The 14379-nt window shown below is 38.3% G+C and overlaps 1 protein-coding gene across 3 annotated transcripts in view; it reads left to right on the forward strand.

Annotated features, from left to right (window-relative positions):
* Positions 1-14379, forward strand: part of sntg2 (syntrophin, gamma 2) — a 105244-nt gene that overhangs the window by 72389 nt on the left and 18476 nt on the right. For all 3 annotated transcript variants that reach the window (XM_082516160.1, XM_082516161.1, XM_082516159.1), the window contains 2 exons: positions 7543-7614; positions 7891-8097. In XM_082516160.1, the coding sequence (XP_082372286.1) occupies positions 7543-7614; positions 7891-8097 (279 nt within the window). The remainder of the gene's footprint in view (positions 1-7542; positions 7615-7890; positions 8098-14379) is intronic.

Below are 14379 nucleotides of genomic sequence, written 5' to 3' on the forward strand. Positions count from 1 at the left end.
AATAAACATGTAATATCAGAATAACAGAAATGACAGTTGGCCATTATATTGTTTATAGTGCAATTCCTCTAGTAGTTTATATCGGAGGTACAGAATGGAGCATACGAGCTTTTATTCTGTCCTTCTCTGTACCAGAAGTTCTGTTCACTCGTTGGTATAAAAACCACTGGACACTAAAGTGTCTTTTGTCCTCCTTATATAATTTAGAAAGTGTTTCTGGTTAATCACAGTTATTCAGTGGTTTTTCTCCCGAGGTAGTGTGTGCACATTAATTGTGAGTTAAGTTTTCTTGGCCTTCCTGCTGGACTGTGTCTTTGTTACCCTTTACACAACTGTACACAGGAGAAGCTAATGTTCTCTTTGATGGTTCGTTAGTGTAGCAAACTTTGGTGTGCATGTATTTGCTCTGTTTAAATTCAGATTGTCAGAGACTTTTGATCTCTTCTTAGCTGCAGTTTGAGAACAGAATCCAAGCGTTTCCTGACCATTTTATGAGGAGGCACGAAATAATAATAATGACTATTGACGACAGTGGCTGTAGGTGAACAAATACAGTGCAGCATTTCTTCATAAATATTTTCATTTCAAATTGCTCATTATTGTGAAAGAGAAAAAATACTGTAAGAGGGGGGAAAATTTTTTGTAAAAAGCTTGTTTTAAGTCATAAAGAAAATTCTCTTGCTTGAACAAGTTGCAGCAAATTAAAGTTTTTCCAGGCTTGAAGTGTGCCAGGCAGGCACCTGTAAGTGCAAACGTCCCGAAAGGAACTCCAGATATTGCAAGCCTTAGGTCTGCTCACATCTACTTATTACAAATACTGGATAACATTTCAAACCCAGCAGACCAAAATAATATGAAGGGTCTTACAAGAGGGCGACCCCCATCACCAAGATCTGCAAAAGCAGATCTCGTATCTAATCTTGTGAAGCCATCTTACACTTCCTGAGAAAACAGCATGCGTGTTACCCAAAAGTGCAAAACCGCCCCCCCCCCCCCAAAAAAACATCTCATGCATGTTGAGTGCTGCTCTTTTATGATTGGTGAGGACCATTCCACATGTAAAATGCAGTGGTGAGTGAGAAAACAGTTATGATAAAAGCAGGTGGAGCAGCTTCAAGCTGAATAGCAAAGCAAATATAGAAAAATAATTATATTCAAGAGCAGATAAAACTGTAGATTCCTCAAATATCTTACATCTCGTAAAAGTGTGTTCTCAAAAACCAGTTTTAGACCGTTTTTCCTTGGTGGGTGTTCCACATTAATATTTAAAAATGAGTATAGCATTCAGCTGGGCTCCTAATAATATATATTAACAGTTTAAATGTTACAGCCATGAAGAAATTTGGATATGAATGGTGGGCTGAAGATTCTCTGGTGACTTTATTAATAGAATGCACCAGGTTTTATTTTAGTTTGGAGTTTAGTTTAATTAGAGATGTGTGAAATGTATCAAAAGCAGGCTGTAGATTTGCAAAGAAGATGTTAAGGAAAGAGGTAGTCGCATATAAAAGTAGCACCATCTGTGTTAACTTTAGTTTTTGGTGCCAGAGATAAATTTTATGGTGAATAAAAAAGGTCCAAGACTGGATTCCCTGCTGAACACCTGTGCAAACTACAAGGACATCTGGGCTGAAGTCTTTGGAGTACAAATTAAACATGGCCTGTTAATCTGCACTGACTGAGCAAAGCTTTTCTAGTAGTGTCACGATACTGAATTAAATGCTTTTGAGAAATCCACAGAATAAAACAAAGAACCTTTAAGATGGTTATTAGTCTTTATATACGCTTACCTACTGCAATTAACTTAAAAATGAGCTATAAGAAGAGCAGTTAGCCCAGCACAGAGGCAAAACAGGGAGAGGTCCAGTTTAAACTGACAACTTTACGACATATCTTATATCCGCTTATCAATCCAAAAAAAAGAAGAAAACATTAGAACATATAGAATTAAAGATTTTATTGTTTTAAAATATCTTCGAATAAAATTAAATGATAATTGAAAGAATGGAAATCAGATTTAGCTTTTCTAATAAGTACAAGACAGTTTTTTCTTAGTAGCTGAAACTTTGCAGATAGAAGATTGTTAGATATTCAAAATCAGTCTGTTCTGCAATGAGAGCATTGTGGAGGAGAACCAAGGATTATACACAGATATATTCTGAAAATTTTAAGGCGGCATGATTAAGTACATATTAAAATTTGTGACGTGATGAAAGGTAGGTCATGATTGGAAACGTTTTCAATTTAATTGAGGTCAGAGTGCTGCTGTTACTTAAAAAAATAAATCTTTTCATTAAGATATTTAAAATTCAGTTTATTTATAAAATGTAGCAGGTTGTTAGTCTGAAGGTCAAACATTTTTCTGTCACATGTAGTTGGGCACTGGTAGCTGATGTATCCAGAAGAAATTGCACCAGTGGGTTATTTAAGTGGGTTATTTGTTCAAATATGATCTATCATGGTTGATCTAAAAGGAATGCATTTATTTGGACATGTAAGGCTACAAATCAATTATTATATAATAATCTCTTGTAATGTTGTTGTAATGTAGCAGAACCTTTAGAGAGCAAATCTAAATTCAAGTCACACTCAATAACTTCCTCAGAACTAACATGTAATGGCAATACTTCGGCAGTCTCTGACAGGGCTGAACTGCTTGCAGCAGGGAGATGATGAACTCCAGTAACAGTAAAATGTGCACTACCTCCAGGGGAGTCAATAACAATATATTCAGTAGTCTGGTAGCGAAGCAACATTAACAAGGCAAGCCTCTGTGTAGAGCCTTTGACACAGTCATACTGCACCTTGTTGTTTTCCTGTCAATGCCAAAGACATGTAGTAATCCAAATTTATGTCCACATGATTGACCTGATTAGGCAAGTTTCAGTAAGGACAAAAATTCTCTTATGTCAACAAAATGCAATTTTTGGAATTGTAAGGGGCTTCTTATGTTTAGATGTAATATAGCTCACTGAACTGTACTGAGAGGTAATTTCAGTGGAGATGTGTTCTCTCTCTCGGGAGGCTGTGTATTGATCATTGAAAGATTATTTAATTTAACTATAGATAAGGTGGGTCAGAAGCTAGAGCGGATCAGGGTAGATGAGGATTCCTCCATTCTGCATGTCAAAGTATCCTTGAGTAAGGTCCTGGATCTATCAGAGTCGTGACTGGGTGAATGAGGCTTGTAGTAAAAAGTACTGTTAAACTAGGAAAAGTGCTAAACAAGTACCAGTCCACTCATCTGGATTAATAACTACCTAACAGCATTTCACTTCAGTAATTTTGCAGGAACACTCATATCAGTTGCCTTTCTTCTGATATGCAGCCTTCTTCAGTGGCCAGCTGTATGGACAGTATGAGTCCTGCTAGCTTCCTTTTATTCCCCTTTTCCCGCCAACTGGTACTCAGCTGTATGAGACACTTTTCATATTTACAGCTAAATCAACAAGTAGGTCTGAGAGACCATTACCTGACCATGAGATGAGAAGCTTCTTCCTCCCACACGCTGAAGACATGCATGTAAGGTTATTTGGTGACTCTAAATTGGCTACATATGTGAGGTTGATGGAGTGAAATGTATAGAATAAAAGTGCTATATGAATGTATGCTTAAAGTTCTCTGAGGGGTCAGTAAGATGACAAAAGCATCGTATATATGTGGATATTACATAGCTCAACAGCCAGTATTGCTGCCTCTCTGTACTCATTAGCACACTGACAGCATTTCCATGTACTGAATATCTTAAAGAGCTCTGCTAACCTTGCCCTTGCTACTTGACATCCCACTGTCCATTTGCATATGTGCAAGAAATTAAGCATTTCATCATCTATGCAGATGCTTTCTGCAACTCACGTAGGCACACTGTTGCATTCCTTTTGACTTCCATCCTCTGCTCGAGTCTCCAGACTGGCTCTGTTTCTGTGTCAGGTTACACGGCTGTCTGAACAGTGCATTTTTACAATTCCCTCTGCACACTGATGCTTTGTGTTAACATTAGTGATGGTCACCCCAGCTGTTTGTTGAAATGGCAGGAACAAGAGCCTGGCCTTGTTTAAACTACACTTGCTGATACCATCAAACGGGCCCTTTGTTGCAACCTGTGCATCATTGTGCTTGAGACATCACTACAGGAAAAAGAATCATAACCATCAGAGATTTTTAGTAACACTGGGTGAGAGGCCTCTGGTCTGGTATACTCAACCACATACATAAGCTACAACATTAAAACTTAATCTGGCACAACCCCCCCATTCCCAAGAAAACAGATTTAACCTGGTAGGGCATGGACAAAGGACCTATGGGGGTGTCCTGTGAAGTTCTAGGATATTGGTTTGTGGGTTCTGCAGCTGGGTCGTACTCTTAGCGTGGGGGATTTTGCTTGGTCTTTAGAAGATTTGATGTCCATTAAATGGCAGAACCTAAAGTTTACCAGGAGAAGGTTATAATGTAATGAGATCATTAGCATTATTAACTTCACCTGTCAGTGCTGATAATATTTTGGCCAGTATAATTTTTAAACTGTTCTTTAAAGTGCTGCAGGAAAGTCTTTTACAAAGAGTATGCCAGAGGCTAAAAAAAAAAATTGTGACACAGAAATGGTGTTTTTGAAGGTGAGCTTAGGAAGAAAAAACCCCAAACCTTTTTGTAGCTTTTCGTAGTTTTTAAATAAAGAGAAAAAGCTACAGGCTGGGAGCAGGCGAGAACTGCAGTACACTACACACAACGCAGATCAGTTACAAAAATGAAAAGGGTTTTTTTGGTTAAGATATAGGCCAGTCATAGGACCAACAAATCATGTTTACAGGATGAGAGCAAAAGAAGTGAGCAGCTGTACTTTTAATGAACAATACTAATGGATGTATTGTGAAGTCACTGAAGTTATGGTTCCTTGAGCTAAAGACATTATGCAGCTGGTGGGCTGTGAAATGCCAGACGTGTCCTCTAGCTTGTGTTGAAAAATGGTAGTAGCCAATATCCCAGAGGCCGAGAGGCCTTGAATATTCAGCAGTATGTTTTTATTAGTATCAATTATCATGTGTCAAAAAGAAGTCAACAGTAACAGCTCAGCAGAGTAAGAGAAAATTTACTTTAGTACTTCAACAATGTTAGCTGTTGGAAACCAAAAAAAGGCCTTATTTTTATTATTTTAAATCCAAAATTTTCCGCATATGGGATAAAACATGGCCGAATGAATATACCCAAACCAACAGTGTGTGATTTTGCACCACGACTGTCATTTCACCACCACGTCCATGACATGACGCCTGGCGCGAACAGTAAGGAGTCTTTAGGGATGTTTACGGCTGTCGCTACGTGTTATTCAGTCATTTAGATTTTTCATGCAAAGCTGATTTTGTATGGGATGTTTTGTTGTTTTGTTATTTATAGGACCAGTACAACACAACCTATCGTAAAGAAGACAAAGAGGCAGTAGACATTGTTCATTGTGATTAAATAAGTGGAAATACACTGAGGAACGATTTTAGAACAGTCCATCCATCCATCCATCCATTCGCTACCGCTTATCCTTTTCAGGGTCGCGGGGGGTGCTGGAGCCTATCCCAGCTGTCATAGGGCGAGAGGCGGGGTACACCCTGGACAGGTCGCCAGTCTGTCGCAAGGCTAACACACAAGGACAGACAACCATTCATACTCACATTCACTCACAGATTCACACCTAGTGGCAATTTGGATTATCCAATTAACCTATCCCCACAAACTGCATGTCTTTGGACGGTGGGAGGAAGCCGGAGTACCCGGAGGGAACCCACGCAGACACGGGGAGAACATGCAAACTCCACACAGAAAGACCCTGGCCTGATGGTGGAATTGAACTCAGGACCTTCTTGCTGTGTGGCAACAGTGCTAACCACCGTGCTGCCGTGCTGCCCATTTTAGAACAGTTTCACAACTAATTTTGTTTACCTGGGACATAATGGATCTTTCTTTGATCTTATTAGATGCTATCACACTGGAAAATTATTTTAAATACCTAAACAAAATCAATCAACAAATTAAGGATTTTCTTTATGCACAAGCAAACTGAATGTTGCAGAAGATGCAGCAGACATTTTCATGAATTCAGTAGTTTAGTTTATTAAGATCCCCGTTAGCTCCTGCAATAGCAGTACCTACTCTTCCTGGAGTGTGACGAAATTTAATAAAAAAAAAAAAATTCATACAAAAAAGACGTACTACATTAAAAGAAAAAAAAAAGGCTCAAAAACAAGAGAACACCACAATTAAAACCAATAGCTCCACATTAAATATCTGTAAGAATCACAACTCACTTTTGCTTTTTAAATGATCAACTGACCAACATGCTCATCACACAGATGTCTGAAACCTAACAAAAAATAACCAATTCTACTGACTATTCCCGTGTAATTGTAATTATATATATATATATATATATATATATATATATATATATATATATATATAGTTTCAATTTTTTGCAAAAAGTTGTGTTAATTCCTAAGATCAAGAATAGTCCTCAGAGTAGTCATTTGAGGATGACTATTCTATCCAGTCTGTACTTTGGAGTCAGACGTATAAATATGTTTAAAATTTAAATGATAAAAGCTCCTTCTAGGATAATGCTGATTGTTTGTTGTTGTGAAACTAAACCAAACCAAACAAGGAGCTAAACTTAAGTTACATAAGATTATTTACTCAATTGTACAGTAACTCCTAACATAACTCTTGCATATGTGTCTCTGATTTCTAGGAGTTGGTCAGTTAGCGTGATGCTAACACCTAATGAAAGTACAAATCTAAGACTAGTCATGAAATTTAGTTAATAATGTTAAATATTAAATCATCAAAAATACTTACTTCAGGTAATTCTAAAGCTAATGTTGAAATAGCATAAAGAAAAAAAAGGATGGATTTTTGCTTACCAAAGAGGATTATAAACATCAACTACACTACAGATATTTAATATTATTAGCATACGTGTAACCTTTTCAGATGACTGATCATCAGGCTTATAGTGTCCACTTGGCAAAAAAAATCAAATGACCGCACTTTGTGCATAACATTGTATCTCAGTTTAAGCACACCCCAAATAAAGCTCCCAGCCTTGCGTTGGACATGCAGTAAGCCTGTATGTCTACTAAATTCAGCCGTCACTTTCATTTTAAATTTTTCTTTCTGTGGCCATAAAAAAAATATTCTCAGTTGGATTTTTTACAAATCCCAATTTAAATCTGAGGGATTATTTAAAGTTGTTATTTGTGAAACAAAACCTGGAAGTCCTAGTTTTTAAAGGCTCTGGTTTATTTTGCTGTAGTCTTTGAAATCTACGCGTTACTTTCATGATTTAAATGTTCTCCCCGTGCCGAGTGCAGCAGGATCAATCCATTTTGCTCCCTGACACTGGCAGTCATCCAGGGCTTCACAGAAAGCAACAAAGTGACCTGCCTAACTTTCATTTGCATTTATTATGTGGATGAGGAAGTGCTGCTAACAAGTGCAAAAAAGCTTGTTTGTATACGCTTCCTCTTCATCTCATCCTCCTTGATGTTTATTTCTCAGATCAGTGCTGCTGACTGGGGACAAGCTGAAACAACATATAACCTCTATGAGGTTCTTTTCAAGGTTCACAAGGTAAGTTATGAGAAGGATGCTGTGATGTGCATCAGGGCTGTTCAAATTTTGATCACTTCTTTGCTCTCTTTAAAGATGTCAGTTTTCCTCTTTGAGCATGTCGTATAGTGATTCAGGGAGCTGTCTAACCAAGGCATGTACACAGAGAAGGTTCATCTGTTTAATCTGCGAATATAGAGAAATACTAGTGATTCCTTCTACTTACATCAGCTGTAGAAAGTGAAATAACAGCGTACCTTTCCCCCAGTATGTAGTAATTACAAGCTTGCATTACAGCTGTGGATGGCAGAGGACTGCTGGCTCCAGGCAAGGCTCTACTTGGGACTGGAGCATTCTCCTGAGCAGGACACGGAGTCTCTGTGCTTCAGTATTCTGGTCGGCCACGGCCAGAGCCACACCTTCAGGGTAGAGCTGGCCACTGACCTGGCTATCTGGGAGAAGTCCTTCCAAAGGGCGGTCTTCTTGGAAGTGCAGCGAATACAAGTGAGTACTTTCATATAAAATGATCTCGGACCCTTTTTGGGTATTTTCTGTTTGAATATTAGTTCGAATGGAGTGCCTCTAAAATAAAGCACCTTTTTCTCAACTCAAAGGAGGAACGCGAAGTATTGAATGTTTGTGGAAATTAAGACCACAGCACAACTCTGTGTTTCCGTTGGGCTTTAGAGCCAGAAGGAAGATAAATAGCATCAATAATCTTGGATGATGACTAAAATGTACTCTTCCAAATGCAAACATGACAGTCTGAAAATGGAGCTTTATAATCCTTTAATACCAGTATTATTGCATAGGAACATTACAGCACAATTGCATTTGTGTGTAATATTCCTGTACAATCGTGCACTGGTCCATTTAACATAACAGAACAGCACAAAAATGTTAACATAAAATTTGAAAGCCATTTAAATCCTTCTGTAACACCTATATGATATAGCTATGTGTGATATAGCTGTGCAGAGCTGTAGTAACTAGAAAGAGATGAGGCTGATTAGCCATGAAGAGTTGTTGAAGCTAGGTTAAGTGACACTCGGTGACATGCGTTAGGGCTTCATGCTGAGAATGAACACTACAGCTGTGATGTTTGCTTGATGTTTGATGATGGAGAAGAATAGAGACGATCAGACAGAGTTGCACTGTGCCTTTGTAGATCTAGAGAAAAGCTCTCTGAACCCCTTTTGTTTGCAGTGGTGATGGACAGGTTAACAGATGAGACGAGATAGCGGTCTCTGTGGACTTTTACAGATGACACTCATGAAATCTGTAGTGAGAGTAGGAATAGAATACATGTGTGTGAATGAGAGGTAGGCAGGTGGAAAGGTGAACATGCAAAGTTGGATGAATTTAAATACCTGTATTCAACCAGCTGAAACTATAGACAGTGCACAGGAGAGGTCAAGAAGAGAGTGCAGGCTGGGTGGAGCAGTTGGAGACAAGTCTCTGGGATGATTTGTGACAGAAGCCTAGCAGTGAGTCTAACAGCAGAAGGAGAAGGCCGAGTTGAAGATGTTAGGATTTTCATTGGATGTGACCAGAATGGACTGGATTAGAAATGAGTACATCAGAGGGACAGGTCAGGCCGAGCAGTTTAGAGGCTGAGATGGTTTGGACATATGCAGAGGAGGGATAGAGGATATACTGGACAAAGGATGCCAAAGATGGGCCTGCCAGGTACACCACAGAAGATTCATGGCTGTAATGAAGGAGGACACGGTAGAGGGTTGGTGTGACACAGGAGGGATAGGGGTAAGATGGAGGCAGATGATCCACTGTGGCAACCTCTAAAGGGAGCAGGCAGAAGAGAACATTTGGAAGACGTCTAAATCAGTAAAACAATCAGTACTTTTCTGTGATATAAAAATCTAACACATTATCTCCCCACTGGTGAATTACAGGCAATTACAGGCGTGTCTTTTCTTTTGACTAAGGAAACCTTTGTTAATTCCAGTTTTGTTATGAATAACCATTACTTGAAATCTGTCAAAAATGTCATATTTGTAAGTTTTGGGGTTTTTTTAGTTTCTGTTTAAATATACAAAGACATTTACAAACAGTTATTTTAATAATAGAATTTCACCAACATGATTTGGTGTGTCGGGTTTGACGCGGTGAGCAGTTAAGAGTTTTCGTGGCACAGATAGTGCAAATAAAATTAGAGATTGGATTTGGGTCTGAGGGAATCATTATTCAGTCGTATGGCTACACCAGGCTTAACATGCCACAACATTTTTGAATTCTCTGGTTACAGCTCAGAAAAATGCCAGAGGCCTTACCTGCTTCAGATGAATTTGTCTGGCTTGCAAATGGGGCTTAACTGGTCCCCTGACAGTTCCATCCAGCCCATTCCTCCTCTCAGTTTGACAAACATGCACTGAGTTTCGTATCTTTCCCTTGATTTAGGGTATCAAATAGACCGAAATCCCTCATGGAGGCTGGTTGTCATCAAAGTCTGAAAAAGTTGGTCTTTTAGTTTGTGTCCAACGAGCTACATGATCGTTACACATCGCAGGGCTTGGTGAACAAATGACAGCTGGGACAAAAAGCTTTAAAGGTTTTTGAACTGTGATTTCTTCTGATAATAATAAATAAATGTTTCCTTAATTCTTGCTAGGAGCAACGCTTGAATTTATTTTCTGACACGAGCAGTTTCTCTCGTATTTCAGGCCTGCTTATATTAATCACAGTGGTGTCTGCCTATGCAGCTACCCTTGGAAACTATTGTGATGATTGTCAAACCAGCGAATCACTTGTCTAGTTGACAGATGTGTAAAACACTTCTTAATTATAATAACAGATCAGTTCATTTTTTTGGCAACTTACAAGTATATGGATGTAGAGCTCATTGTAATTTGCTGTCTAGGCCAGCTGCCAATAGTTTGACTGCAACTTAAAATTAATAATTAAAATACATTCAGTTTAAATGTTTCATCCTTAACATACATAACAAAATGTTACAGCATACAGCAGGAAAACTCAAACCTTACTGTTTCAGACAAAGTGATATCACACAAAAGGGGAAAAAAAGGCTCAACCAGAAATACTTTGGGTGTAGGACCTGACAATGAGTCACACGAATTCTTTGTAGTGCATTTGAGCTGGCGCTATATAATGCTGCATCTTGGACACCTCCCAATGTTCAGACAAACCTCCCAGTGAAAGACACTTTATTTTCAGTCTTTTTTTGTTTTCGTAGATTTTATTGGCCTGCATGTTAATTTAACACTGATGTTTAGGAGTTTAAAGCCATCGCCAGGCCACAGAAGCTCTGTGTTTTTGTGCTCGTTCTGTAGTGAAATACTTCAGGGGCAACTTTTGATTTTTCAAACACCTGCTGGTGTTTTGTCGTTCTCTTTGTGGTCGGCTCTGCTTCATCAGAGGGCAGATGTTTGGAGGTTATTTCTTTGATGCTGGCTAACTAATGCCAACTGTGAGCCGCACTTCATATTTAAAGTGGATTCACTGAATACTAAACCCAGATCCAGAGAAAGCTGCAGCTACCTCAGGTGAGGGCTGAGCGCATTTGGTATTTGGGCTGATTTAGCAGGGAAATAATGTGTTTGTGTTGCCCTGAATGCATTTCCATGTGCCTACCAAAAATATATATATATACATTGCGTGTGTGGCAATGATGGAGAGAGGGAGCTCTTTGATATTAAAATTGTGCCGCTTTCATTATCTGACTGGATATAACCCAACCCAAACAAACTCTAGGCCCAACTGCTTTTTAATAAATCTTCTTACCGTACCCCTAAAATACTACTTCCATAATCAACACTGTGTGTTAAGTTACCTCAATATTTTCAGAGAAATGCATATTTCACCATGTGTTACAAAAAAAAGGGGGAAATTGGATAAAATCAGGGCAAAAGAAGAATCTGCAAACCTGAAAAAAGAAACTACCTGCTGTAGATGAATAGTATCTAAAAGTCATGTTTTTAAGAAATAGAAAAAAATAGAGATACAGCTGACCCTTCAGTTACTGTTAAATTATGTTGCTGTCATGAAGCCATTCCTATGAAAGGTATGCCAAACACAACAAGTGGACTGAAAAAACAGCCGTGAGGAATCCTGATTTGGAATTTTTGGTTCAAAATTGTCTTTCACAGTGAATTTCCAAAGGTTTCATTTCTCAGCTTAATACCAACACAGTGAAATCACGCCTGGGTAAAAAAAAAAAAAACAGAGTGGAAAGTCATGGATTGTCTCCCCCAGAGTCCAGACCTCAACATTACTGAAGCAGTGTGGGATCATTTTGAAGCAGAATGGAACAAAAGGCAGCCAGCATGTAACCAAAGAGAAGCTTTGAATGTCCTTTGAGAAGCCTAGAGAACTGTTCCTGAAGACTACTTCAAGATATGAACAATAAAGGTTTCGGGCTGTATTCTTCAACACAGTGTAAGGTATTGACTTTGAAAGGTTAGAACTGTACAAACTTTTTTCTCTCATTCTGTATTTCCACGCATCTTTCTACACCTATTTCACATTTTCCAAGCAAAATACAAAGAAATGAGAGGCGGTTCATGACTTTTGCACTTTGCACTTTTTTGTCAAGCTTGTTCCAAAAGTGAGTCAGTCCCCATTGTTAAAATGCCCTTTGAATAGTCACGATCTTTAACAATAAAAAGCATTAAACAGCTTCACAAAAAGGAGTGTTCCCAAAATGACGATCAGTTGAAGTATTGACATAAATTAGCAGATTAAATATTAAATAAATGTAGCTAACTAGTTATTACAATGCAGCTTCAAAAGAATCCTAATTTGCACGAGGGTGCAATTTAATGTTTGCTTCAGACTTTTGTACCTGAGATCAAAACAACACAGAAAAGCAGAGATGGGCTTTTAGCTTTTATGTGACACCGTTTATATGCACATATATTGTCTTTGTTTTTTGTTTTTTTTTGAAAAAAAAAAAAGCCTTTTAATGTTGGCTCCTTTTTCACATGAACAAAAGTTAGTTAATCAATGAAGGTCAAATGAATAAAAAGCAATTAAGCCTAATATTTGTTTCTTGTGATAAATGTGCTGAAGCCTAAAAACTCATTGATAAACCTGAAGTCTCAGTTCAGTATTGTTAGCGTGTTTCTCTTTTCCCTCAGTCTTTTCAGAAGCTAATGTGCTCAGTCGGGTTTTATCCGTTGATGGCCAGTTCAAGAACCTTCAGTTTTTATTTCTATTAAAAGCTTTGTGTTTAGGATTGTTGTTATGTAGGGAGAACAAGGGCCAGCCAATGAGACAGAGTTATTAACAGCCAGGGTAAACTAGAAGTGAATAGAGCCTGTTGCTGTCATTATGTGCTATGAATCAACACTGGGAAACAAACTAATCCATGTACCCGAGCAGCCGTAAGGGGCCATGATGGGACGTGATTTGCTAAACATTTCATGTTTCACACGTCTGCTTCTAAAGCAGAAAAGTGAAGCCAACCCAGTTCTTCATCAGTGTTACACTGATGTCAGTGACTCGGTCCCCACTGACCCCCATGTTAAAGCGCCCAAACTCATAAGACAGACAAACATGAATATTTTAACAGGATGAGCAAGTTATCAGTTTAGTTTTGTTTTTCCTATGAAGTAACTAAAGTTATGGTGTTATATGATTACCTGGCACTGAATCTACCAAGGAAGATCACTTTTTTAAAAATAAATAAAAATACTGAAATTAAGGTTCAACGTCCGATCCACAGGCCAGTCGGTGACACCCCATTGACTGAGAGTGACGTCCTTGACTGTCGTTTTGAAGTTCTTCTTCACAGCTCCAGGGATTTTTCTGTCATCAGCTGAAGTTGTTCGCTATGGGCAACCTGTCCTGTGTTTATTTCAAAGTCTAGCACTGGGTACCTTTTCCTTCAGATCTTCCCACACTGCTGTTCTTTATATATTGTTATGATTCTGTCTTTTTTGCTTTCAGACGAGCTGTGTTTCTGTCAGTCAGGTTTCTGGTCGTGTTGTATGCCTTTGGCTTTAGCTGCAAGAAACTCATCTGCTTGTTGTTTTTAACGAACTTTCACTATTTTGTGAAATAGTAAAATGCATGGAAATCAAAAGTTGATAGTTTCTCCTTTACTGTCATTTTTGTTTTGATTTTAAAATCAAAACAATAATAAACAGAGTATGAAATGCTTTTCACCTTTTGAGGGCACTTTAGTTTTGAAGTTAGATTTTTTTTTTTCTGATCAACACCCTGGTGTTAGTCAACCACATTATGTGTTAAAAAAAAAGTTAAAAAAAAAAATCAGCACTGCTCATTTCTGCCAATTTAATGCTTCAGCAGTGAGAAGTTATTTAAAAGTGATGAAGTTCAGTGTGATTTTCACTTAGTCTTATTAAGAAACTAATTGCTTCTAAAACAGAACGACTAGCCAGCACTCCGTTTTCCATAAATGTTATTGTTACTTTCAGCGCATTTATCACAAGGAACCTAAAGAATTAGTCTTCACATCAATGAGCCATTAAATTGCCTCTTAAGCAAAAATGTTTAAAGTGGAAAGCTCTTGTGGAGAGTGCTTTGTTAAGAAATCTGTGGTTGTAGCTGTTTCATGTCCATCAAGAGGTCTAAACATAAATACTCCACAGACAGCTTAAGAAGCCAGGAGTCACCCAGGACGCTCTTCCCCTGTTTTCTCAGTTATGTTAACTTTCATAATTTAGTTTAATTGGCTTCTAATTTTTTATCCAGTCAGCACGTGCGAGACCACATAGATCCCAAAAACATTTGACGCAGCACTTTGCCTTTCAATTTATTATGCCAGCATCTTATTTGTGTCCGCTC

The sequence above is a fragment of the Aulonocara stuartgranti genome, assembly GCF_965226115.1.
Source record: "Aulonocara stuartgranti genome assembly, chromosome: 19".
Lineage (NCBI taxonomy): Eukaryota > Metazoa > Chordata > Actinopteri > Cichliformes > Cichlidae > Aulonocara > Aulonocara stuartgranti.